The following is a 27,595-nucleotide window of genomic DNA, read 5'->3' as shown; positions in this document are numbered from 1 at the left end:
GCAAATACTAATTTTCATGTGAAAAGTTGCAATATGAATAAGTTTGTGTAAGTTATCAAAGTTTGTACATCAGAAAGACATTATCCTGGAGGCTGGTCAGTACAGTGTTTATAAGTAACAGTAGAAAGTTCTTGGTGGGGGATGGGTAGGAGTTGCTTTATTAAATACTTTGGTCTCCACTAGAAATCATGGGGCATATAAAATGTGAGAGCAGAAATAAATCTTTGAAGGAGCCCAGAGCAGCTCTCTCATTTTATGGATTATGACCTAGAGCCCAAGGAGGAAATGATTTGCTACAGATTATACAGTAAAATAGAGGCTAAACTCAAACTGAAATTCTAATTTTGAGTTCCAATATGGTATGTTGTTGAATTTAATTCTTTATGACATTTTGACTACTAATTATACTGATGGGCTAGGTAGAGAACAAGTTGCAGTCTCCCTAAAGAAAATTCAACACTTTTCATTTAGGTATTGATTTTTCAGTGGGTTTTTGGATGAGCTGTATTTTTTCTTTTTTTCTTGTAACTCCAGAATTTTAAATCTATTCTTGGGATTAACAATGAGAAATTTGATAGGCTGAATGGAACTTGCTCTTGAAGAGAAGAAACTTTCACTCTCATGTAGAAACATGAGTAAATAGTGTAAAAGGCAAAGGGCAGTAGGAGCAGATAACAAAATATGGAAAGCCTCAATTATCTACAATCTAAGGTTTCAGGTGCTTGGATAGTAAAGGTGTACTTTCTACTCGTAATTCCAGTATTTTCATTTATAATAGCTATTATCATCTTCTGAAAACATCTACTGTGAAAGTAAGGTTATTCTTTTGGAGCTTCTTGGGTAGTATAGGGAAGTGTCTTTGGAATCAGGCAAATTTGAGTAACTTCCCTTTTTGGCATACTAACTATTGAAATTGAACAGTTTACCTACCACTTCAAGACTCAGGTTCTCTATCTATAAAATAATCATACTCATAGATTCAATATGTGATATATTAATGATGTGATTTATTTCTGATCATATTAGATATGATATTAAAACCAAAAGAGGTAGTATATACAGCACTTATCTGAGAGCAGTAAATAATAATTGCTGCTAATTTTTCATATTTTCTCTCCTTGATATTATAGGGGCTCCAAAGATGATTAGAAAAACCCAAGAATTGGTCCTTTGTTTCAGACCTCAGAATAACACAAACCTACAAGCCAAGGGAGCCAGTATTTGGCCATTCGTCCATCCATCTGCATGTCCCAGGGATGCACAAACAGGGAACAGTTCAACCTTTCAGCTGCCTTCAAAGAAGCAATGAGAGAGAAAAGGTTATTTTGATGAGCCAGCAAATGCAAGGTACTGTTTTAAGGAAACTGCTTTTTTCTGAGTCTCTATTGATCTAAATAAACTAAAATGCTTTTGAAGTTGTTTCTTGATCTATATAAGAAAATCATTGATAAGCTCTTTTTCTTGCTTAGAAAGTAAAAACGACTCAAAATTAACAAAAGGGATCGATGAATTTACTAGTGAAGTTGATGAATTTAATAATTGTTTGGCAAAACAGGAAACATCTATCACTCAAATATTTTGAGCAAGGTCAAAATGCTCAAGAACTAATCCCACACCTCAAATGTAAGGGAAATTTCCCTGCTGGTCCACTCTTTTAGAAGGATGGTTGAGGTGACATCCTTGAAATCAGGGAAAGAGTGCTCCTTTCTTTTTCTTATTTTAAAACTTGAGGCTGTAGAAAGTGGGCTAGGCCAGGCCAGGCTGGGCCTGATCTGAGGTATGGATCAGGCTTGAATCATGAGCCCAATGCTAGATGAAATTCTTGAGTCTGCAGACACTCTTGCAGGTCCTCAAGCCTATGCTCTAAATAGTTTGTATGAATGAGATGACCTTAAAAGGAACCACTTCTCCATGTCTGGAAGGCACTAAGATGAATGTCATGGGCAAGTGTGCTTCAGGGCATTTTGGGAAAGGGAAATGCCATCTGGATGGAATGAACCTTATTTAATACAATATCTAATTAAGATAAGTACCATCAACAACCATTGAATATTAGTACTTAAATGTTCAGAATAGATTTTCCTCAGAACATTTTCTTTCCACATATATTGGAATACTAGAGTGACTTATCCTACCTCCACACATAAATATTTGTGTTAACCAGGTTGATGCAATATCCCCTGTTTACCTAAGCATTTTTTAATGGAAAAACAATTTTGGATACTAAGGATTCTGGAAATGGCAAGCAAGGGTAAGTTGAAGATTTCTAAATCAACAAGTTCTGAGAAGGAGAGCCTTTTGAAGTGAGATTACGATATATATATATGCAAGTTGGAAAGAGAATACTGCCTTCTTGGGATTGCTTGGCAAAGATACATAATTGTATTATTTCAGTTGACTCCTAATTATTATAAAATTTTATATGTCTATGATGTATCGTTTCTATTCAGTTCAAATTAACAAAAAACACCTCTTGCCAGGTTCTGGTGGCTCACACCTGTAATCCTAGCCTCTCAGGATGCTGAGATCTGAGGACTTTGATTCAAAGCCAGCCTGGTCAGAAAATTCCTTGAGACTCTTATCTCCAATTGACCATCAAAAGTGGCACTGTGGCTCAAGTGGTAGAGCACTTGCCTTGAGCTGAAGAGCTGAGGGATAGCACCCAGGCCCAGAGTTCAGGCCCCACAACCGACAAAACAGAAACAACAGTAACAAAACACCTCTTATATGTGAGGTATTATAGAGAATACAAAGTCACTCATAACCTTAAAATCATAACTAACATTCACTAAGAACAAACGCTGAAACTGCTATAGTGAATTTATAAATATTACTGGTTTATTTATTTTTATTAAAGGAGTTACTTCTGTTTCTCTTGTTTTATGGAAAGGGAATTGAGGCAGATAGAACCTATGGCTGACACACAATAGAGCTAGTAGAGCCAGACAGTCAGGCATTAGTAGTGTTCTGTCTACTACATACTTGTATTAAAGTTGGGGTTTTTTTTTGGTACCTGAATATTGACCTAGGTGTGTAAATTAGGATTACTTACTAAGAAGAGAGGTGTGGAAGATAAGGTGTAGGAGATAAGGGTGACATTTAGATGCTCCTCAGTACCAGGCTTGCCTTGAATTAACAAAGCCAACTTTGGCTCTGAGAAATCCTCCTATTTGTTTGAGCACCTTACTGACGCAAGCTAGAGAGCAGTGAGGCAGGTAAGCCCTGCTAACTAAACAAATGTTCTGTCAACCTCTGGACATCACGAGTGAACTGGGGACAGGATGTGCTTCTGAATCCTGCAGAGACTGGCAACCCAACAAACAATCTAAAGAATGACTGATGGATTGAGCTAGTCCCACAAATGAAAACATCTATGTGAACCACAACTAGATGCTGCTGCTTTCTAAGCGCTTTAGTAATTCACAAATCTAATTCTAATGAATAATAAAATGACTTGCGGCTGAAGTCTCATTCATACTGTGCTGCAACAACTTGAATGCACAAGTAAATAAATCTTTTTTCAAAACTCATTAAAGTTTCTAGCAAACATTTGCTTCATCAGCTAAGCTACTGTAGCTAATAAGCTTCAGGGAGTTCAATATTTAGAGGAACCATTAAATCTTTCAGGTCATTAGGAGGCAATTTAACCCCCAATTGATGGGCAGTTGCCATAGATACCAACATGGAAAACACTTTTTTACATGTAATTAGAGCTCAATAAATATTAAGTGAATAAGTGACAGTGAGTAAAGTCCGTAGTGAGTCCACAGACAGATATTTAATTTGTTATTGAAGATTTTACATTTACAATGAAAATTGTAGAAAACAATTTCATATCATTATAATTCTAGAAAAGAAGTGAGAAATTTAAAAAACTTGGATAAAGAACTATGTATTTTAAATCCTGCTACCAAGGATAGTAGTTTATGTTATAGAAAGAACTGAAAGAAAGAGGAAGACTGGTGGAGAAGAATGTGAAATGATGAATTCTTGAATTGAAGAAGGGTACTTAGAAAGGGATGGCACTAAATATTGGAGTATATATTTTATTATGAAATATTTTAGGTATAGAAAGTATGAACATTAGATCAACAAACATCCATATCTCAACCATCTAGTTTCATCAGATGTAAACATCTTATATTACTGTAAATTATGTATTTTTATTATACATTTTCAAATTATGTGGCTCTAAAAGTTTCTTAATAGAGAATTGGTTCAATAAGTCAAAATGTGTCTATGCAATAGAATATTCTTCAATTATTTAAAATCCATGCACTAAGATAATTTTCCTTTAATTTGGAAATTGTCAACTAGGGTAAGAAATCACATGTAACAAAATCACAATTTTGTTAAAATACAAATATATGCAATCTTTTTAATGACATGAATTATAATAGTGTTCATTTATCTTTGGGTAGCAGGGTGATGATTTTCTCTTTATACTTCCCTGTAATTTTCCAGAATTTCTTCAAAATTATTTTATAGTTTTGAAAACATCTAAGTATTTTTCCAAATAAAAATATCTTTTAATGTCATTAACATGGTTCTTATAAACAATGGCAGTGATGAAAGTGACATTTAGGCTTTCAAATAAGATTAAAAGGAAGCAACTGTGAGCAGGGAACAAGTGGTTCAAGCCTGTAATCCTAGCAACTCAGGAGGCTAAGATCAGAGGATCACAGTTCAAAGCCAGATTGGACAGGAGAGCCCATGGGACTCTTTTCTCCAATTAACCACCAAAAGGCTGGAAGTAGAGCTGTGGCTCAAGGATAGCCTTTAGCCAAAAAGCTAAGGGATAGCTCCTGGGCCCTGAGTTCACGCCCCAGGACTGGCACAAAAAGAGAAAACCAAAACCATAGTAAAGCAACTGTGATAGAAGAGCTATTTTATCTCTGAGTTAACTCAGGGCTGGCCTAGGACACACTTCTGACACCCCTCATTGAGGTAATGGCCCCTTCCTTTTTCAGGGGAGTTTTGGTAGGAGCTTTCTTCTTACCTGCATCTAAAGCAATGTATTTTTTTTTTTGCTTTTGTTTGTTTGTTTTTTACTGGTCCCTGGGCCTGGGTGCTATCTCTGAACTTATTTTGCTCAAGGTAAGTGCTCTACCACTTGAGCCACAGTGCCATTTCAGTCTGATTTTAATAGTTTATTGAATATAAAAGTATTATGGAGATTCCTGCCCAGGCTGGCTTTGAACCATGACCCTCAGATTTCAGCCTCCCAAGTAGCTAGAATTACAGGCCACGGTGCCATGGGTGCCATCAGTACTTTTATCTACATACTCAGTGGGATGGCACCTTCATCTTCTCACTAGCACCTATACTATTGCTGGGCAGACTAAGTTTTCTATGGCTACATGTTGGCTGAACCACAGTGGTGTACTCACTGCATAGACAGGGAAGAGTTCTTGTTCATTCAGGTCCCAGGTATTGATGTGGGAGCCAATCTGGACCCCTGGAAATCCCAGCTCCTTTACACAACGCTCCATTTCCTTGACTGCCAGCTCAGGGGCTTGCATAGGCAATGTCCCTAGACCCACAAACCTCCGAGGGTGGCTTGCTACAGTGGCAGCTAGGTCATTGTTTAAAAGCTGACATAGGTCCATAGTGTCCTGAGGTTTGGCCTGGTGAAACAGGGCAGGGGGTAAAATCCACATCATTAAAATCTAGTTCTTTAGACATTCACTCTGAACAATATCACTTCTTGGCTGAAATATTCTGCCCAATTATTTTACTTCTCAAGAAACTGAAGCATAGTTTCTAGCCCCAGAAGACCCAACGTCTGTATAATCAAACTGCCAATATACTTCTGGTCAGAAAAATTAAAGCCAGAATTATTAGACCTGACATCCTAATTACTGGGTCATTCCATCTGAGAGATGGAGTGAGGAGAGGCCACCAGCAGGAGCAAATGGATCTTGAAGGCCTTCCCAACTAGGTCTTGCCCAGTGTATGAAGCCACAATTAAGTCTCCTTACCTCCCCAAGGGATGAGAGACCTGGTCATAGAACTATCCTGTCCCTGTCTATCTTCCCCATCCTTCCTTTGGCTGTAACACTGAGGGCTAGCCTTTGAGGTAAATTAAATTTGCTTTTAGCTCCCCTTCATGGCTACTTCTCCTTTTAGCAACACTCACTTCAAGGAATCTGGTGCTTTCCTGCAATCCTGGTGGTCCATTCAGAGTTATATCCAATTTTTTAAGTTCAGGCATACTACCATCTTAAAGACATTTTGTCTTAAGTAGTGACTCTCAGTGACAGAGAAGGGCTGGTGGGAGAAGTGAATAGGGGGTATTTTCATTGCTTCTTAAACCAGGACAGAAGAGACTGCTAGGTTGGGCAGCTACTTAGCACACCCTCAGCTCTGTGCAAGAATTTCCCTCTACTGGCTCAAATTCATGCCTGAAAGCACTTTCACTGCTTGAGATTTAGTCATTTGTAGAGAGGGTGTTCAGAACTCCTCCCTTGAATTCCGTATTTCTTTGGAAGAGGTAACATATTAGGCCATTATTATCCCTTTTCAAAATTATCCTCACTTCAGAACAAGTTGGCTTGTCAGTTCCTCAGCAAGACATTGAAGGAATGAGTGGTTAGATAAGTAAGTTCTGGTGAGGCTAAAGGTGGGGCCAAAACTGCGCTGTCCATTAGAACTATAATGCATGTTCAATAGAGACATATTAGCTATTGTACTAGTGTAAGGACATGACTAAGACAGCCTGGGAGAGGATGCTGGTGCTATTTGAAAGGAAGAGGGGGTGTAGGTGGGACCAATGTCAAGACTCACCTACTTTTTGATGATCTGGTGACATGAGTCTTTAGAACCAAGGAAATGGTTTGAGGTTTCACACTCACCCAGTAGCTAAACATGATGGGAACCGTAGAAAGAGCTTGCACGGTTACTCCTAGGTATATATACAAAAAAAAAAAAAAAGGCAAAGCTATAAGAAGAATAGCCCAAATATTCCAGCCTTCCCCAGGGCAAGAAGCCAGCAAATCTCCACTGTATCTTCTTTCTGCCCTCCCTGCTCCTCCTCCTCCCTAAATCCCCTCCCGCAGGCTCTCTCCCATGCCTTCCTCATCTGCCAGCCTCAGCCTCAGGTTCTTTGGAAAGAGGTAAAAGCTGGGCAGAGATGAGATCATTTAAGAAAAACAAATGCTGTGTACAATGACTCATGCCTGTGATCCTAGCTGGTTTTAGCTGGAAATTTGGAGGATCACAGTCCAAGCCAGCCTGAATAAAATCATGAGATCCCATTTGGGAAGTAACAAAAGCAAAACCAAAACCAAAAAGGGATGGGAAATGCGGCTAAAGTAATAACAGCACTTACCTAACCAAGCACAGACCTTGAGGTCAAATCCCAGTACCATCCAAAACAAAATAACAAAAACAATGAGTTGACTCCATTTTCCAAGGGTCTACTCTTCCTTTCTGTGAAATTTTCTTTAAGTGAGACATTTTTCCATGATTTTTTTTCAGGGCTTTCTATCTTAGGTCATGTATGACAAAGTTTTCTTTTTTTTTTTTTTTCTTTTTTGTCGGTTGTGGGGCTTGAACTCTGGGCCTGGGCACTGTCCCTGTGCTCAAGGCCAGCACTCTACCGCTTGAGCCACTTCTGGTTTTCTGGAGGTTTATTGGAGATAAGAGTTTCACAGACTTTCCTGTCTGACTGGCTTTGAACCGTGATCCTCAGATCTCAGCCTCCTGAGTAGCTAGAATTACAGGCGTGAGCCACTGGCACCCGGCTGCATGACAAAGTTTTATCTTAGCTTCCACTAAGTAATTCATCTCCTATGTCAACCTGGATGAAGCCTCAAGGTCTAGAATACTCAGAATGTGATCTTGAGTTTGGTTCTAAAAGCCAGAATCCAAGAAGTCAAAAATATCTCTTGTCTTCAAGGGAATACCTTCTGAAGTTGCTGTAGTGATTACCTGGGTTAATATACGTTAGGTGAATAGAACTGTGCATAAACCAAATGCTCAATAAAGATTAGTAGCTCACTTGCAAACAGCCATGGAATGAAGCACACAACAAAAGCAAAAGGAAAGACTTGATGACTTTATGTCAACATCAGCCAGCCAAGACCCTTTCCCACTAGTTTTCTCCTTGAGAGGATGGATCCTTGCTGTCAAAACCTCTTTATTGTAGATGTAGGAAGCATGTTCTCAGCACCCCTCCCATCTCATAATACTCTTAGAACACGGGTGCATGTACTATGTTTTTGTGGAATGGTCCACTGAGTGATTCAGGCCTTCTGTAAAGTTCCCCTTGATTGTAACTTAAATGTGTTTTTTAATTGGTAAAAATATATAAAGCTGCCATATGACAGTTTCTCATGCCTATAATAATCCTAATTACTAGAGAGGCAGAGATTGATTGTGAGGATCTCAGTTTGAGGCCACCCTGGGCAAAAAGTTCCTGAGATACCCCATCTCAACTAATAGGTGGATGTGATGGTTCACAACTGTCATCCTAGCTATAAGGGAGACTGTGCTCAGGAGGATTGCAGTTTCAGGCCTGTCTCCAGGTAAAAATGTTCTTGAGACCTCTCTTTCGATAGAAAAACTGGAATGTGGTGGCACATGCCTGTCATCTCAGCTACAGGTGAAAGTATGAATAAGAAGATCGTGGTCCAGATCCTTCAAGACCTCTTGTCAAAAATAGCCAGAAGGCTGGGAAGGTGGCTTAGTGGTAGAGTGCTTGCCTTGCATGCATGAGGCCCTGGGTTCAATTCCTCAGCACCACATAAGCAGAAAAAGCTGGAAGTGGCGCTGTGGCCCAAGTGGTAGAGTGCTAGCATTGAGCTGAAGAGCTGAGGGACAACGCCCAGGCCCAGAGTTCAGGCCTCAGGACTGACCAAAAAAAAAAAAAAAAAGCCAGAATAGAAAGTGCTGGAGGCATGACCAAATGCAGATTATCTGCCCAACCTGGTACTGCAAAAAGCAGTCAATCAGAGAGAGAGAGGGCAAGCACACTCAATATTTGGACAGAGATATCTGACACCAAATTTTTATTGCACACCTACTCATTTTGGGCTTGCCAAGTTGATGCCTTTTTTGAAGACCTTGGAATTAAATGAAGTCTCCTGCTATCTCTTGGATATATAACTAAACTTATAAAATTGTTTTTAAAGAAGGCGCTGGTGGCTCATGTATTTAATCCTAGCTACTCAGAAAGCTGAGATCTGGGGATGGTTGTTTGAAGCTAACCTGGTCAGGAAAGTTCTTGAGACTCCAATTAAGCAAAAGCCAGAACTAGAGCTCAAGTGGTAGAACACCAGCTTTGAGTGAAAGAGCTAAGGGACAGTGCCTAAGCCCTTAGTTCAAGCTCCAGTACTGGTACATGCATAAAAATTATCATTGATTAGAAAGGTGGTAGTTAGTTATAATTTGCTGTTTTGTATGTGTGAATGAATTATTTGGTTTTAGTTCAAATTTTGGAATTGTTTTTATCATAAGGATTTCTGAGATACATGATTAACTTCTTAACAAACTGTTTTCTTTTTTCCCACTACTAATGTGTGTCAATGACGATGTTCTGTATATGGTGCCCTGAGATAAACTACAGAAAGAAACTGGATCCAAAGTCTAGCTAAGCAGGCAGATAACTAACATCCTTAATCTATCAGTTCTAATTTTATTGTTTTAATTGATTTGATAGTAAGAAAATACTATGAACTTGAACTAAAAAATCCTTAAAATAATAAAATGCCATTATCTTTTTTGGTGATATAGCATTCTATTTTTAAACAGGTATAACTGATCTTAAAATATTTTAAATCAAGCTGGGCACCATGGCTCATGCCTGTAATCCTAGCTACTCAGGAGGATGAGATCTGAGGATTGCAATTCAAAGTCAGCCTGGGCAGGAAAGACTGCCCTTATCTCAAATAAACCACCAGAAAACCAAAAGTGGTGCTATGGTTCAAGTGTAGAGCACTTGCCTGAGCTGAAGAGCTGGAGGACAGTGCCCAGGCCCAGAGTTCAGCCCCCATGACGGACAAAATAAATAAATAAATAAAAATAAATCTATACTGTTAGGGCACTGTTTTAAAGGTTCTTTCCCTAGTGAAGTCAGAGCAGCTGGCTTGCAAAGGTAAGTTGTCATCAGGTAACTCACTCCAAATAGTCAATAGCCTTTAAGGGAAGATATTGCTTATTCAGTAAAGGCAAATATTGATAACCTTCCTTATTGTAAGTACCTTTTTGATCCATTTCTCTAATACGAACTTCTGGATTCCAGCAGTTCTCTTGGACCACTCTGAAGACCTTTCCATCTTTCACCATCTTTGCTTCTCCCTTGGACAGAAAATTCACTTAGGTTAATCTTTTCTTACATGCTTTAGAATATGTTTCACTAACACTTTAAGGGATTTTTTTTTTTTTCGGTCGGTTGTAGGGCTTGAACTCTGGCCTTGGGTGCTGTCCCTACACTCTTCAGCTCAAGGTGAGTGCTCTACCGCTTGAGCCACAGCACCACTTCCAGTTTTCTAGTGGTTAATTGGAGATAAGAGTCTCATAGACATTTCTGCCCGGGCTGGATTTGAACAGTGATCCTCAGATCTCAGCCTTCTCAGTAGCTAGGATTATAGGTGTGAGCCACCAGCGCCCAGCTTTAAGGAATTTTTAATGAATCCTCACAAAAGTAGAAATCTGTTCATTTACTAGAATTCAGATTTTTCCTCCCCTTATGCCTTCCTCTGGCCTAGTGTTGATGGAGTATGCTTTGTGAGTACCAGCATCTGAACAGAAGTAGCCATGTCATAGTCATAGACTTTCTGGTTTGCATGTCTGAGGATAGATGACTGTGCTGACCTGAACCATTAGTGTGGTAGACCCAAGAGCATAGCCCAGTGTTAGAACATAGACCTACAATATGTTAGAATTGGGAAGGACCTTCAAGGTAGACACATTAGTCCCATTCTCTTGTTTTATAGAGAGGCAACATTTAGATAGTGAGAGCAAGTAGTTTGTATAATCAAGCAAGACCTACTGATGCCAACTCTTGCAGGAAGAGGGGGCGATGAAGTGAATCAGTTGAGAAACACAAAATTTGGCTCTGAGCTACTCATTTCTAAGCAGCAACATGCCTGCTGTTTACACCATTAAAAAATTTTTTTTGCTGCCAGTCCTGGGGCTTGAACTCAGGGCTTGGGCACTGTCCCTGACTTTTTGTGCTGAAGGCTAGCAATCTAGCACTTGAGCCACAACTCTACTTCCAGCTTTTTGGTGGGTAATTGAAGATATAGAGTCTCAGCGATGGTCCTTCCCAGTTTGGATCCTCAGATCGCAGCCTCCTGAGTAGGTAGGATTACATGCATGAGCCACCAGTGCCTGGCATCATTTTTAAAATGTACCTTTAAAAAGTTTATATATTGCCGGGCACTGGTGGCTCACACCTGTAATCCTAGCTACTCAGGAGGCTGAGATCTGAGGATCGCGGTTCAAAGCCAGCCCGGGCAGGAGAGACCGTGAGACTCTTATCTCCAATAAACCACCAGAAAACCAGAAGTGGCGCTGTAGCTCAAGTGGTAGAGCACTCGCCTTGAGCTGAAGAGCTGAGGGACAGCGCCCAGGCCCAGAGTTCAAGCCCCACGACCGACAAAAAAAAAAAAAGTTTATATATTTATGACATGCAACATGTTTTAGTATATGTAAACAATAAAAAATGTATAAATCAAATTAATGTATCCTTTACTTATTTTTTATGGTGAGAATACTTAAAACCTATTCTACTAGCAATTTTCAATTATATAACACATTATTATTAATTGTAGTCACATGCAGTATAATAGATAAGTTTATTTCCCTTGTCTAACTGAAACTTTCTGTCCTTGAGTATATGGCTAACACATATGAAACAATATTCAACATCACTAGTCCTCTAGGATCTACAGATCAAAACCACTATTAAGTATCACTTATACCTTTAAGATGGGTTTCATCAAAAAGACAACAAAAAAGATAACAAATATTGGCAAGGACATGGAGAAAAGGAAACCCTGTTCACAGCCAGTGTGTATGTTCATTGTTATAATCATAATAGAACACACTACTTTTTAAAAATTCCCAGGGCAGGAGGTAAAACTAACTGGTTGGGTAGAACAGAGCAGTGGGCTATGAACTGGGCTTCTACATTGTGGTTTCTAAAGAAAAGGGGAAAGTTATAGATCAGGCTTCTCTAGTCAGATGCCCCAAGTTCAAAATCCCATTCTGCCACTTACTTTGTGGCCTTGAGCAATTTAAATGACATATCTGATTCCTACTTTGATCCTCAAAATGGGGATAATAAATGGCTTACCTAAAACAAAGCTAATATGTTTTGCCTAAAAAGGGATTTTGTGAGCATGAAATGAGACAATCCACATTAAGTAGTGGCTTATCTCAGGAGTTAGTATTTTTACTTGTTATTGATCTATAACTGATTAGGGTCCAGGCTATTTACTCAGTGTTCCTTTGCTTTCAGATAGAACATTTCTGGGGGTGCTAAAGAGCCTCAAGATTATCCCTCAGCCCCACAGGATTGTCAAAGTTCTGTATGCATATCAGAAGCCTTGAGTTCTGCTCAGCTGAGTCTCTGCCGTCTTTGCTGTTTCTATAACTTGGATTACTTAAACCTGGACAGAGTTCCCTCTATGGACATGCCTTTCTCACACAAAGAGAAAGGCAACCACTTTTCATCCTCAAGTGCTGAATCCGTTCCCAGCTTGCATCTGAGGAAAACATCAGATCCACATTTCCATCTCTCACGGACTGGGAAACATCAGGACCGTGAGTAAATGACTTGTATAATTGTGACAGGGACCTATACTCTGGCAAAGCTGGGTCTTTGACATCTGCAATCAGGATTGATGTTACTCATCTCATCCGCAAATGCTTATGTCTACTTCTGAATCATCTTCCAAGATTTGCTATCTCCTATAGGAATCTCTTATAAGTGGAGACAAAGCCTGCTTTCCTCTACAAAATCTCCAAACCTCAAATATTTGCCCACCCAACTGTTTAATTAAATTAGCTAGAATAGATTCTGCTGTTTGTAACTAATAACAATGATACAGGAGATTCATCATACTCTCCGTGTGAAGGACTTAATACCAGGCTCAATAAGTGTCAGCCAGATTTACCATACATGATCAACTTTCAAGGGAGGAAACTGGTCTTCTCAGGGAGATACCTAGGTACTGAATTCACACAAAGCAGAACAGATTAGACCAGAAATGGATCATTTCAACCCTTGTCTTTTACCAGTGAGTCGGTGATGTGCAGTGACTTTTCCAATGCCACATACTTAGTCAGTATAGAGCTAAGACATTCATGTTTATGAAGCCATTTTCACTGCCATGCAAATGATATTTGGTAATTGATGTCTATCTGGTAGGTGAAAGTGGACTTCTATAATGTCCTAAACTCTTCTGGGAGTGATCTTACTACATGACAGGAGAATCAGACCTCTAAATTCTCTACATCCTCCATGCTGGATTTGTGGTAAGGAACGTGAAGGATAGCAGCTACCAGTGGAACTCTTTACTAGTGAAAATTGTCTCAGAGCAGCTGTGTCTTTATAATGTGCCACCAATACTCATTACCATTTTTTTTTAGCCAAAATTTTGAGACCTGATAGCTATGGCAAATAGTCCATTTCTGACCCCTCGTACTTTGCACTCAGGAGTTCAAAGTCCTTAAAGACCTATAAACTGTCTCAGCAGTCAGCACTTGATGCTGAGTGTAAGGATGAGGAATTTCTCATAGATTTTTTTCTTTTTTATTTAAATTGACTTTTTGTTTTTTATTATTTTAATTTTATTGTCAAGGTGATGTACAGATTTTACAGTTACATATAAGTAAGGCACTGAATACATTTCTTCTCAAACTTGTTATTCCTCCCTCATTTTTCTCCCTCTCCCCCCCACCCCCAGTTGTATTGCATATATGTTTATCTTAATTAGGGAAGGGAAGGGGAACAACAAAATGGTGAGACAAAGGACAAGGGGAACCAATGCAACAGTGATACTCATAAGACAATATGTTAGAATTGTTCTCCTTAATGCTGACCTCAATATCAACCAACATTTTATTTTATTTAATTTATTTATTTATTTTTTGGGTCCGGTTGTGGAGCCTGAACTCTGGGCCTGGGCGCTGTCCCTCAGCTCTTCAGCTCAAGGCTAGCGCTCTACCACTTGAGCCACAGCGCCACTTCCGGCTTTTTTCATTTTGCTTATGTGGTGCTGAGGAATCGAACCCAGGGCCTCTGGCATGCAAGGCAAGCGCTCTACCACTGAGCCACCTTCCCAGCCCCCTCAACCAAGATTTTAAACTTGATGAACAGTCAGATAAGTGGAACAGATTGTTCTAATTATGCAACTAGAACCCAATTCCATTTTTCAAAACTCTCAAAGGATTAGAAAGAAACTGAAGATTAAAAAAAAAAACTTTAAAACCACAGTGTTTTTTAGTTAAAAAATATAACTGTATCCTCACTGTACAACATCTTTACAAGGAAATAAAAGTTTAAAAAATTCCATCAAGCTGGGCACCAGTGGCTCATGCCTGTAATCCTAGCTACTCAGGAGGCTGAGATCTGAGGATCGCAGTTCAAAGCCATGCCTTCAGGAAAGTCCCTGAAACTCTTATCTCCAGTAAACACTCAGAAAACTGGAAGTGGTGCTGTAGCTCACGTGGTAGAGCGCTAGCCTTGAGCTGAAGAGCTGAGGGACAGCGCCCAAGCCCAGAGTTCAAGCCCCATGACCGGCAAAAAAAAAAATTCCACCAAGCCACCATCCCAATCCAGATAAAACTTTTAAAAATATCCTTCTCTTTTCAATTCCCTTATTTTCCCCATCTACTCTCGTTATGTAGTTCATTATTTATGTAATGTACATTGAATATAATAACTATATTTGTTCCCCCTTCCTCTCTCCATTCATATACTCCCCTCTTTGCACACCCCCAAAAAACATGTTCCTACTCCTAGTATTCTGTTTTTTTTAGTTTTAATTTATTTTTGTTGGTCCTGGGGCTTGAACTCGGGCCTGGGTGATATCCCTGAGCTCTTTTTGCTCAAAGCTAGCGCCCTACCACTTCAAACCGCTGTGCCAATTCCAGTTTTCTGGTGGTAAATTGGAGGACAGAGTCTCATGGACTTTACTGCCTGAGCTGTGAACTGTAATCCTCAAATCTCATCAGCCTCAGAGTAGTTAGGATTACAGGTATGAGTCACTAGTGCCCTCCTCCTGGTACTCTTTTGTTAAACACTTTATCAGTTGTTCAAAAGAGTTACACTTTTGGATTCCTCCCTTAAGTGTACTTTCCTTTAGTCAGTCTGTGTATATCCATACAACTCTGCATATGCTATCATGTATGCTTATATTTAGATCTAGTTTCCACATATGAGAAAAAATATGTGTTATTTGTCTTTCTGAGTCTTATTTCACTTAATGTAAACTTTTCTAGGTTTATCCATTTCCCTGCAAATGACATAATATTATTATTTCTGATGTATGTATGTATGTATGTACCACATTTTCTTGATCTGCACTCATCTGTTATACAACATCTGGACTGTTTCTATAACTTGGCTATTGGCAATGAACATGGTTGTGCAATTGTCTTTATCATATCCTGACTTATAATGCCCTGGATAGATGCCCTAAAGTGGTATCACTGGCTTATAGGATAGTTCTATGTTTATATTTTTGAGCAATCTCCACAATGCTTTCCAGAGGGGTTGTACTAGTTTACATGCCCACCAACAATATAATATGTTTATTTTTCCATTACATCCTCACCAGCATTTGTGATTGTTTGTATTCTCAATGCTGACCAATCTTACTGGAGTGAGATGGAATCTTAATGTTGTTTTGATTTGCATTACCTTTATGTCCAGGAATACTGAGCATTTCCTCGTGTATTTATTGTCCATTTATTAATTAGGTTATTGATTTTCAGAGGTTTTAGTTTCTTGAGCTCTTGTATACTCTGGATATTAGGCCCTTGTCAAATGTGTAGCTAGTAAAGATCTTCTCCTAATCTGTAGGCCTTAGCTGTGAGAAATTTTAATCTTGTGCCAGTCTGGGACTTGATCTCTGGGCCTGAGCACTGTTCCTTAGCTTTTTGTTGCCAGGGCTAGCACTGTACCACCTGAGTCATAGCTCCATTTCTTGCTTTTTGGTGGCTAATTGGAGATAAGTTTCAAGATCTTTCTTGCCTAGCTTGCTTCAAACCCTGAAGTAGTGCCATGGTATGATATTGTGGGGGTCAGAAGCCCTTTATTCTATGTGTGAAGCATTCCATCTCCTTGGAATCTCAGCTTCCAACTCTTAGAGTAAATGATGTCTCAGGTTTTGGGTCTGGTGTTCCACCCTTTCAGGAATAAAGGACTTGTTTTCTTAGCTGTTAGAACTTTTGCCAATAGATAGATGTCAGCCCTTCATTTCCATGGGAACAGCCTGGTTGAAAAGAGCTTCTGCCCTCAAGGTCCTAATCCATTTCCAGGGTAGCAACTTCTAATGGCTGATTAACATGGAGCTGTAAATGCTCTTCTCTTCTTCCCTCCAGCTTGGGACAAGTGGGAAGTTGGCTTTAGACATTTCGTTGAGTCTTCACTGAGACTGCATCACAACTTAATATTGACATCTGCTCTATTCTTCCCTCTCTATGCCAAGAGCATGTCCTTATACATCTTCTACATGCTAATCTCAGTCTTAGAGTCTGATTCTTAGGCAGCTTAGCCTGTGGAACTTCTGAATCTTATGTTTTAGTTCTATTATTATCTCCAAATAAGCTCAAATATGGTTGGTATTTTATCTGCTACTACATGTATCCTCAGCAATGTATTTTCAAACTCAGTATTTTGCCATTAGATTTCCAGTCTCTATTCCTTCTCCATATTCCCATTCAGGCTATCCTTCTGGACTACTCAAGTTTTATGGCAAGCTGACATATTGGTGAAACTGAATATGCAGAATTGGCAGAAATAGCCTAGACCCAGGTGGTTGTTGGTTACTCACTGCAGTAGAGAAGGCTGAGGCCTGGAGGAGCACTGTTCAAAGCCAGCTTGGGAAGAAAATTGGTGAGACAATCTCTAATTAACAAGCAAACTTCTGGATTGAATGCCTAGCTCAAGTGGTAAAGTCCTAGCTTTGAGCAAGAAAGCTGCGTGAAAGTTTAACATTCTGAGTAGATCTGAAGGCCCTCAGTTTTCAAGCCTGGTATAGGCAAACACACACACACACACACACACACACACACACACACACACACACACACACACACACACACACACACACACACACACACACACTAAATGGCCCAGACCCTATCAATAGAAAGAAAATTCTGTAACCACTGCAACTCTTACAACACAAGATTTTGAAGGACAGGTCTATGGAGGCCCTACTGCAAACATCTTAAATAATTTCTATAACCTGTTTTTATATGGGCTCTAGGATTTGAACTCAGAGCCTAGGTGCTGTCCCTTAGCTTTTATTGAACAAGGCTAGGGCTCTACCACTTGATCCACAGCTCTACTTCCAGATTTTTGGTGGTTAATTGTAGATAAGAGTCTCAGAAACTTTCTGCCTGGTTGGCTTTGAACTGTGGTGCACTAATCTTGGCCCCCTGAGCAGCTAGGATTATAGGCATGAGCCACTGGCACCAGGTCTAATTTCTTCAAGCTTTTTATCTCTCCCTGATCCTTTTGGCCTCTTGGCTTACCTGTTTCTCTTCTTGAACACTTCATTATCTTCTTTTTAGCTCCTTTCTGCCTACTATACTTCCATCTAATCCATTTTTCAGTACTATTGATTCAATCTCCAAAATAAATCCTGCAACAGCTCACATCTGTTTACCTCCATTGCTCAGCTGCACTTGATGCCCCCATCTTCTCTTCTTGGATTACTCTTCTTTGCCCCTCCAAAATTCTCCACGAAATAGAGTATACCTTAAGTCTCTAACTCTGATTTTCTATTGCCCCACTTAAAACTCTTGAATTGATTCCCAACTAATCTCTTAAATTCCATACATACCTGTATCTTTATAAACAGTTACTTAAGTGTTCTAATTCAAATGTTCTGTTTGGAAATTTGATTGACCTCCCTACAAAAATATAAAAATTCATTAAATAATACCATGTTATTTCTTTACAGGTCATGTATAGGCATATATATATATATATATATATATATATATATATGTAAAATCATAGCAAAAATTCTGGAGAGATACCCACCAGGCTGTTTGTTACTTTTGAAAAAGCTAAGTATTATTCATAGTAATTATCATTTTTCCCTAAAGGTTTAATTTTAAAAAGAATCACTTTCCAACTATTACTCATGTGATAAATTAATTTTAACAATAAAAATATAAGATGACCTGGGTGTCAGTGGCTCATGCCTGTAATCCTAGCTACTCAAGAAGCTGAGATCTGAAGATCACAGTTCAAGGCCAGTCCCTGCAGGAAAGTCCATGAGACTCTTATCTCCAATAAACCACTAGAAAACCAGAAGTACCACTGTGGCTCAAGTGGTAGAACACTCGGCTTGAGCTGAAGAGCATAAGGACAGCCTCCAAGCCCAGAGTTTAAGCCCCACAACCGACCAAAAAACCAAAAAACAAAAAAAACAAAAAAACGAGATGAGGGCATTGAGCTAGATCAATGGCTTTTGGTTTGACTGTGACCTACATTAAGAAATCTATCACTTGTCAGGTGCCAATGGCTCACACCTGTAATCTTAATTACTCAGGAGGCTGAGATCTGAGGATCATGGTTCAAAGCCAGCCCAGGCAGGAAAGTCTGTGAAACTCTTATCTCCAATTAATCAGCAAAAAGCCAGAAGTAGAGATGTGGATTAAGCAATAAAGCACTAACCTTGAACAAAAAAGCTCAAGGACAGTGTCCAAGCACCCTAGGACCAACAGACACACAAAAAAAGAAATCTACCTGTCAATCTAGCTGTCATGCCTGTAATCCTAGCTGCTAAGGAGGCTGCGATCTAGAGGGTCATAATTTGAAGTTAGCTTGGGAAGAAAAGCTGTGAGACTTTCCAAAACAACCAGTTAAGAGGGACTGGGAAGTTGGCTCAGTGGTAGAGCGCTTGCCTTGCATGCCTGAGGCCCTGGGTTTGATTCCTCAGCACCACATAAGCAAAAAGAAAAAAGCCGGAAGTGGTACTGTGGCTCAAGTGGTGGAGTGCTAGCCTTGAGCTGAAGAGCTGAAGGACAGTGCCCAGGCCCAGAGTTCAGGCCCCACGACCGGACCCAAAACAAAACAAAACAAATAACCAGTTAAGAGCAGTGTTGCAGGCATGGCTCAAGTGATAGATCACCAACTGAGCAAGCACAAGGCCCTGAAATCAAATACCTGGACTGGCAAGGTGTGTATTACTCTATGAGCAATACATTCTGTAATTTTGTTTTGCAATTTATTTTTCTTTTTAAGATGCAGTAGTTCAGTACATTGATATAACTCATTACTGGTTGTAATCCATATTTTCCAAGATAAATACTCATTAGCCTTACAGTTAGGTGATTCTTTAATCTTCCTTAAAATTGCTCCTTGCTTTGGGCTTTTCACCTCCTTTGAACTTTCTTAGTATTTATTGTCTCCTTTACTCATTTAACACATAATTGCTTGTTGTCTGTATATTCTTCATTCATGTGGGTATGACTGGCTACCCAGCAAGGGGAAAATCAGGGACCAGATTAGGGTCTTAGCCTGGGCTTCTATAACAAAGTATCATAAACTAGGTAGCTTAAACAGTATTTATTTCTCACAGTTTTGGAGGCTGGGTGACTTAGCTCCTGTTGAAGGCCCTCTTCCTGGCTTGCTGGTGGCGGGCAAGCTGACTGGTGTGTCTTATCAAATCATAATGCTATGATGAGAGCCCTTCCTGACCTCATATAACTATTTTTCAAAGGCCTCGTCTTCAAATACTATCATATTGAGGGACTGGGGATCCAACATCTAAGTTTGAAGGAGCCACAACATTCATTTCACAACAGAGTGCTTGCCTTGCATGCATGAGGCCCTGGGCTCAATTCCTCAGCACCACATAAGCAGAAAAAGCCGGAAGTGGTGCTGTAGCTCAAGTGGTAGAGCACAAGCTGAAGAGCTGAGGGACAGTGCCCAGGCCCAGAGTTCAGGCCCCAGGACTGACAAAAAAAAAGAAAGAAAAAAAAATTTAAAAAAAAAATTCAATGGGGCTGGGAAGGTGGCTCAGTGGTGGAGTGCTTGCCTTGCATGCATGAGGCCCTGGGTTCAATTCCTCAGCACCACATAAGCAAAAACAAAAAAGCTGGAAGTGGCACTGTGGCTCAGTGGTAGAGCACTGGCCTTGAGCTAAAGAGCTGAGGGGCAGTGCTCAGGCCCAGAGTTCAGGCCCCACGACCAGACCAAAAATAAATAAATAAAAACATCTTAAAAAAAAATTCAATGGAGGGGATAACAATGCTCAATAGGAAGTAGGAAGTGTACTCATTACCTTGCTCATGTAACTGTAATTCTCTGTATAGTATCTTTACAATAAAAAATTTAAAAAAATTAAGTATAATATAAATGTGTGTGTGTGTGTGTGTGTGTGTGTGTGTGTGTGTGTGTGTGTGTGTGTGTGTGTGTGTGTGTGTGCCCATGGTCCTGGAGAACACTCAATGGACCTGTTTAGCTATGCATTTGAAGTGGACCTTATGTGTAAGTCTTTAAAATGCATCCAGGTGGTATAGCCATTAGAGCACGATTCTACCCCTACCTTATTCCTGGCAGATTGTCACAGTAACAGAATAGTGGCTTGCTATTTGTATTATTGTACATGTTCAACCAAAAGACAAATGGTATTTTACAGTTCTGAGCAAGGCTTTACATGGCAAACAACTTCCCCTGAATTCATTCTAGGAGCACTGGAAAACCAAAAGTTAAAAAGAAATGCATAGGAGCTTGGTGTGGTGGCAGATGCCTGTTATCCTAGCTACTTAGGAAATAGAGATCAAAAGGCTGGCCTTGACAAAAAGTTAGCAAGATTTTATCTCAACAAAAAGCCACATATGGTAGCACACACTTCTAAGTCCAGCTACATAGGAGTTGTAGGTAAGAGGCTCATTGTCTGAGGTTGACTGTAGGCAAAACCCACCAGAAACCATCTGAAAAATAACTGAAAGCAATTAAAGGGCTGCAAGTGGTAGAGTATCCCCCCCTCTTTGTCTCTCTCTCTCTCTCTCTCTCACTCGCTTGCTCGCTCTCCCTCTCTCTCTCTCTCTCAAGAACACACACATACACATACACACACACACACACACAAAGAGAAAAAGAAAGAAGCAGGGAAATATTTTAGAAAAATCTTTCTGAGAACAAGAATCTCTAAGGTAAATCACAAGGGACAGAATATATTTGTTCACCAAAGGAATGCAGGAGAAAAAAAGGATTTAAAAATCCTAAATATGGGATCATCTCATTGATCTTGGATAGTTTGCTTAATAGTACATTTGCATGTTGTTTTCTAGCAACTGTAATCCTTAACCACTGTAATTCTGAAAAGTATAGGCTTGATTGTGCTCTGTTTTATTTTGCTTTGTTTTAGAGTAAGAGAGGAAAAAAGAAGTCTCTGTTAGTTCTATTGGACTATTACTGTAATTAATTTTCCTGGAAATAGCTTACAACAGTGTATGGAACTAGGAATATTTTCCTTCTTGTTTGCTTCTGGACATCTGCCACTAAGTTTATGAAATCTCTTGACATTCAAAGAAAATGAAATGACAGTCATTCAATCTTAGTACTGAGGAGCAAACCTCAGATAAGAAAAAAGCGCTCACAGTCTGCCTGTTCCTGCACAGCTGTATCATCAACTCTGCTCATGGGAAAGACTTGAGGCAAAATGAGAGAAGCAGCAATGTAGTTAGAAACTAGACTTGGAATGGAAGAGTGGAACAATGTTTAAACTAGCGCTTAGGGGACACACTTAGGAGAAGGTTAGAATGAGCTGCCTTCAGGATTAAGAAGAAAGGTCTTCATTCATTTTGGGTCCTTCAAGGACCCCCTCATGAGACTTCTACCTACCTGTCTAGCTTCTTCCTACGAGTTTTCTCCATAAACTCTTGCCAGAGTAGCTATTCTCTACAGAACAGCTGAAGTGCTCTTTTAAAGGAGTGAAGACCTTTTAAATAATTTGTATTGCTTCAAGAGTAAAGTTCAGACTCCTGCCTAACATGTCCTACAAATCCCTGTGTGATTGGGCCTGTTTCCTGCCATCTTCCTAGTCTAGTCTTTTAGTCACATTGTCCCTCCCTGCCTCCCTCCCTCCCTCTCTCCCTCCCTCCCTCCCTCCCTCCCTTCCTTCCTTCCTTCCTTCCTTCCTTCCTTCCTTCCTTCCTTCCTTCCTTCCTTCTTGGCATAGGTGTTGTCCCTGAGCTTCTTTTGCTCAACTCTAGCACTCTACTGTTTGAACCACTTCCAACTTCCAGATTTTTTTTGTGTGAGGGAGAGTAGTTTATTTGAGATAAGAGTCACATGGATGTTCCTGTTCAGGCTGGCTTCTGGCTGTCATCTGCTCATCTCAGCCTTCTAAGATGACAGACATGAGCCATCAGCACTTGGCAGAACCATAAGTTCTTTAGGACCTATCTTAGTCATGTTGGCATTTTTTGCTAGCTGCTCAAGAATGTTTATTTTGAACTCTGAGAGGGCATATGGTAACTCTGAAAATGAAACCAGACCTGAACTCTCTACAGGTCTATACTCTCAGCTCATTTCCCAGCCTCGTTATTTGCAGAATATTTTGCCCCATGCTATCCTCTTCTTATATCAAACTCAGCCTTTAGTAACAGTGGCTTCTCACACTTTGTCTCCAATGTTTGATCTCTCTAGTGTTTGCTTAAATCTAACTTTTCCATTTATTTGATCCGCCTTAATATACTGTAATAACTTTACAAGGAGAGCTAAGTTACTTCCTTGAGGCACAACAATAAATGCCAAAATTGATTCCAGAGCAAAGAAAGAATGATTTCTTAATGGAGTCTCAACTTCTAATTTTACCTTTAAAAGGCAGCTTTTTGAAGTCACCTTCATTTTTCTTAATAATTCTGAGCCATCAGTGCTGCTCCCTTGTATACTACAAACTTAAAGGCAAGGGCAGAAGAACTGCATTTCCCTGGAGGTATCTCAAGCTCAGGATGTCCACAGGTCCTGCTTATGGTTATGCTTTGGGATAAACTCACCTTGCTGTGGTGTTGTAGCTGGATCCAACCTCCATAGCCAAATCTCTGCAATGGGAGAAGCACAATTAGACTTAAAAAGCCAAGAAGAGAAGGTAGCAATCTTGGTACATCCTCAGAGTGAAGAAGGATCCTGAGCTCTATCACCTTCCCATTTGTCCCCTGAATTTGTACCCCGAAGTACTTATTTGATGTCTAAATTTAAGTCCACTTACTTATTTTCCCTCAACCAGGTGCAGTGGCTCATGCCAAGAATCCTAGCTACTCGAGAGTCACAGATTGGAAGAACTGCAGTTCAAGGAAGCCAGCCCAGGCAAAATGTGTGTGACATTCCCATCTCAACCAATAAGAAGCTGGGTATAGTGGCATCTGTCATCTCAGTCATGCATGAAGTATAAGAAAGAGAATCATTATATAGGTTGGCCCAGGAATAAACTTGAGAATCTACCTTAAAAGAAACAAAAACATAAAAGGCTGGTGGCTCAAGTGGTAGAGCTACTACCTACCAAGTGAAAATGCCATAGTCCAAACCCCAGTACCCTCAAACAGAAAATAAAAGCCTATATCTTGGAATACAAATTTTATCTTTTCTCCTAATACAGTTTGAAATTTTAAAGTGAAGATGGATGCCAAACTGTATATATGCAGGCTCCATTCAAAATACTTTCATGGACTACCTAGAACACACAGATCATAAGGACATATCTTAAAGAAATACACTGTTCTTCTGTGGATTTCAATCTGTGAGTAGATCATGCAATGAATTTAGTGGATAAGGACCCATACCTTTTTTTTGTTTGTTTTGGTGTTTTTGTTTTTTGTCAGTCTTGGGGCTTGAACTCTGGGCTTGGGCAATGTCCCTGAGCTCTTCAGCTCAAAGCGGGTGTTCTACCACGTGAGTCACAGTGCACTTCCGGTGTTTTGGTGGTTAATTGGAGATAAGAGTCTCATGGACTTTCCTGCCTGGGCTGGCTTTGAGCTGTGATCCTCAAATCTCAGCCTCCTGAAAAGCTAGGACTATAGGCGCATGCCTGTAATCCTAAATAGGCTGTGCAGTAGATACTGCCACTGTACCAAGATTCCCCCTCCTTCCTGCTGCTGTGCACACCAGCCCACCTCCAGCTGTCAGCATTTGCATTTCTTTGACGGTTTCCATTATGCTCTTCTTTTTTTTGTCTTTAAAAATATAGTTTGATTTATTTTATTCTATGTTATTCTTTTTTTAATTTTTTTATTGTGAAAATACCATACAGAGGGGTTACAATTACATGGGCAAGGTAATGAGTACATTTCCTATCAAGCATTGTTGCCTCCTCCTTTGTTTTCCCTTCCCACCCCTTCCCATCTCCCACCCAATCCCACTGGCCTTCCCCCTTCTCCTCCCCCCCCCCCCCCCCCCCCCCCCCCGCCCAGCCAAAGTTGTAGAGTTCGTTTTCAACATAATGACTTGTACATCTCATTGTTGCAATGGGTCCACCTGTATCCCTATTTAAATAGTTTGTTTTTGCCCTTCCCCTCCACAAATTACACCAACATCAAATACAATGAAAGCATGGGTTATACCATGGGGGAGGGACATATAAAACAACAAAGAAATCATCTTATAAATATGTTAGAAACAGTCGCAAGAAAGAAAAAAACGTCTGAATACTTAGCTTGGGGTTTATTTCACCTAACATCAACTTATCTGACCTTCTGCTTGTCTCAGACATATACTAGCAATCCCACTTTTGGGCATTTACCTAAATGATCACAAACAAGACCATACTAAAGCTACCAGCACAGCTATGTTTATTGCAGCATTATTTACCATAGCTAAGATAAGGAACCAACCCAGATGCCCCTCAGTAGATGAATGGATCAAGAAAATGTGGTATATATACACAATGGAATTCTATGCCTCCATCAGAAAGAATGACATTGTCCCATTTGTTAGGAAATGGAAAGACTTGGAAAATATTATATTAAGTGAAGTAAGCCAGGCCCAAAGAAACATAGGTCCCATGGTTTCCCTTATTTCCATTATGCCCTTCTTTAATGAAACCCTTTCAGTGGATCAGAAGTAATAGGAAAATAGTTCTCCCTCTCCAACTCCACTGCAGTTCTTAACCCATGATGGGATGAGTTTATATATGAAAACATTAGTAACCTATCCCTGGACAGGATAATTGAGTTAAAGGGCACATCTATTCTGAATAGCAACCTATCATTGCTGTCTTGATTTCCCTATCTCATCTCTACAGTATTTCTATTTCCAAAATACATGACTTACTTAAATTCTTGTCTCAGGGTTCTTGGAAAACACAAACTTAAAAGGAAAGGTATGGGATGGAGAACAGAATGTCTCTTATGTAGTATGGTTTGTGAAAAACTTTCTTATCTGCATTTCTCTATGTATGTATGTATGTACACATACACACATTTTGACTATACAAATTGACTATGTTTGACTGGGATCAACCTCAAGAAACTTATTCTTGAATAGTAATTCTAAGTAATCAGGTTTAATTCCTCTTGGATGAATAATAAACCAATTTGCCCTTGACTTCTAGTTACAAATAATCATGTTAGCTCTGATTTAGGGATATCTGTGGACCCTGTGAAGCAGGCCAGGTGTGAAGGAATCTGTCCACTAGAATCCAGCTTCTCTTTCCTAAACCTGGATTGTCGTTGCCTGTAGCAACTGCTCACTCTCCTCCCTTCCTGAATTCATTCAGTACCCTTGTACCTTTCCCTTACCTTCCTTTGGAAAAAGATGGGAGAGAAATAGTTGGAAGAAAGGTGAATGATGACCTCAATCAGTTATTTTTTTTAAGTTAAAACTTATTTTTTGGTGGTACTGGAGTTTGAGCCAGGTTTTGTTAGGAAGCACTGTAGCATTTAAGCCATGTATTCAGCCCTTCAACAGGTACACTTTAGAGTAAGTGTGAGGCTACCAATATATTCTTTTTTTTTTTTTTTGGTCGGTTGTGTGGCCTGAACTCTGGGCCTGGGCACTGTCCCTCAGCTCTTCAGCTCAGGGCTAGCACTCTGACTTGAACCATAGCGCCACTTCCAGCTTTTTCTGCTTGTGTGGTGCTGAGGAATTGAACCCAGGGCCTCATGCATGCAAGGCAAGCACTCTACCAAGGAGCCACCTTCCCAGCCTCCAATATATTCTTGAACTAGAAATTTGCCTTGATATCTTTAATGTAGAAATTTTCTGCCCTCTTACTTTTTTCTTTCCTACCTTCCTCTCTCCTTTCCTTTCTTTCTTAATTACTGGTTTTATTTTTTACATCTCCAAAAAACTTTATCATATAGATGTCAGAAGATTAGAGCAGTGTTTCATCTGGGGAAGGAAAGAGAGGTAGACAGAGGAAGAATTTAACTTCTTTGGAGAAACTAAACATCTCCAGTTACTGTTTTCTTATGTATAAGATGAGGCTGACTGAGATAGCTGAGATAGTGTGTTATGGGAATTAGCTGAGGTCATGCACCTATAGATAGAACAAGAGGGGTGGCTTATAGGAAGGGCTTTATCAATGAAAATTATGGTGATGGTGGTGGTAGATGTAGAAGTAGAGGTGGTTGTGGTAGTAGTAGTGGAGATGGTAGTGATAGAGGTAGAGGTGGTATAATGGCCATAGTGGGGGAGTGAGGTGGTTGGCAGTCATTATGGTATCAGTGGTGGTTGGCAGTCATTATGGTATCGGTGGTAGTTGTGGCCTTAGCAGTGATGATAGTAGCAGCAATGATAGTAGTGTGGGCTGGTGATGAGGTAGCAGACAGTGATGGCAATAGTGGCAGCAGTTGTATTCTGCCTGTAGAGGGAATACCTTGAGGTCAGGCACTAGTGAGAGCTTTGAAGCAAGATTTTTTTTCACTCTGTGTTCTGTCCTCCATTCCCACAAAGTGTTAAGTTGTTCCATAGCACCTTGCAATGATATAACCTATTTAGAACAGCTCTATCTCTCCTAGTCTAGGCTCTGTATAGTCCCCAGTGCTCATTCTGGGCTGAGCCAAACCTTAGGTCTCAAAGGTATAACCTTGGGAATGAGTTAATCAGAGATATGCAAGGAGACAGTCACAGTCTGAAAGTGTTTGCCAGTAGCTAGAGTCCCAGAGGCATTTGTAACATGGTAAATAAAAGGCAAACTTTAAAATTTCCAGGGAACTCAGCTTATCATTCGAGAGACATATTTCCATATAGGTTTATATGAATCAAAGTGGATGAACTAAATGACATTTGTTTTTAAAATGAGGCCTTGGGGCTGGGAAGGTGGCTCAGTGGTAGAGCGCGTGCCTTGCATGCATGAGGCCCTGGGTTCGATTCCTTAGCACCACATAAGAAAAAAGAAAAAAGCAGGAAGTGGTGCTATGGCTCAAGTGGTAGAGCGCTAGCCTTGAGCTGAAG

The 27,595-nt window shown here is 40.0% G+C and overlaps 1 protein-coding gene and 1 long non-coding RNA gene across 3 annotated transcripts in view; one reads left to right on the top strand and one right to left on the bottom strand.

Annotated features, from left to right (window-relative positions):
- Nucleotides 1-1,192, top strand: part of LOC122110794 — a 30,247-nt gene extending 29,055 nt beyond the window's left edge. The window contains exon 3 of the long non-coding RNA XR_006147914.1: nucleotides 1,131-1,192. This is a non-coding gene — a long non-coding RNA (uncharacterized LOC122110794). The remainder of the gene's footprint in view (nucleotides 1-1,130) is intronic.
- Acmsd (aminocarboxymuconate semialdehyde decarboxylase) overlaps nucleotides 1-27,595 on the bottom strand; it is a 55,010-nt gene that overhangs the window by 21,390 nt on the left and 6,025 nt on the right. Inside the window, exons 2-6 of one of the 2 annotated variants that reach the window (XM_042683493.1) lie at nucleotides 23,203-23,247; nucleotides 10,203-10,299; nucleotides 6,855-6,904; nucleotides 5,391-5,627; nucleotides 1,199-1,292 (exon numbers count right to left, since the gene is read on the bottom strand). In XM_042683493.1, coding sequence (XP_042539427.1) covers nucleotides 1,199-1,292; nucleotides 5,391-5,627; nucleotides 6,855-6,904; nucleotides 10,203-10,299; nucleotides 23,203-23,247 — 523 coding nt within the window. Of the gene's footprint in view, nucleotides 1-1,198; nucleotides 1,293-5,390; nucleotides 5,628-6,854; nucleotides 6,905-10,202; nucleotides 10,300-23,202; nucleotides 23,248-27,595 lie in introns of those variants that run through there. The other variant, XM_042683494.1, reaches the window with a different exon arrangement.

Source organism: Dipodomys spectabilis, unplaced genomic scaffold (genome assembly GCF_019054845.1).
Source record: "Dipodomys spectabilis isolate Male_0828 unplaced genomic scaffold, ASM1905484v1 ptg000081l, whole genome shotgun sequence".
NCBI lineage: Eukaryota > Metazoa > Chordata > Mammalia > Rodentia > Heteromyidae > Dipodomys > Dipodomys spectabilis.
The sequence above is the reverse complement of the archived record's forward strand: the minus strand, read 5'-3'. Positions and strand labels throughout refer to the sequence as shown.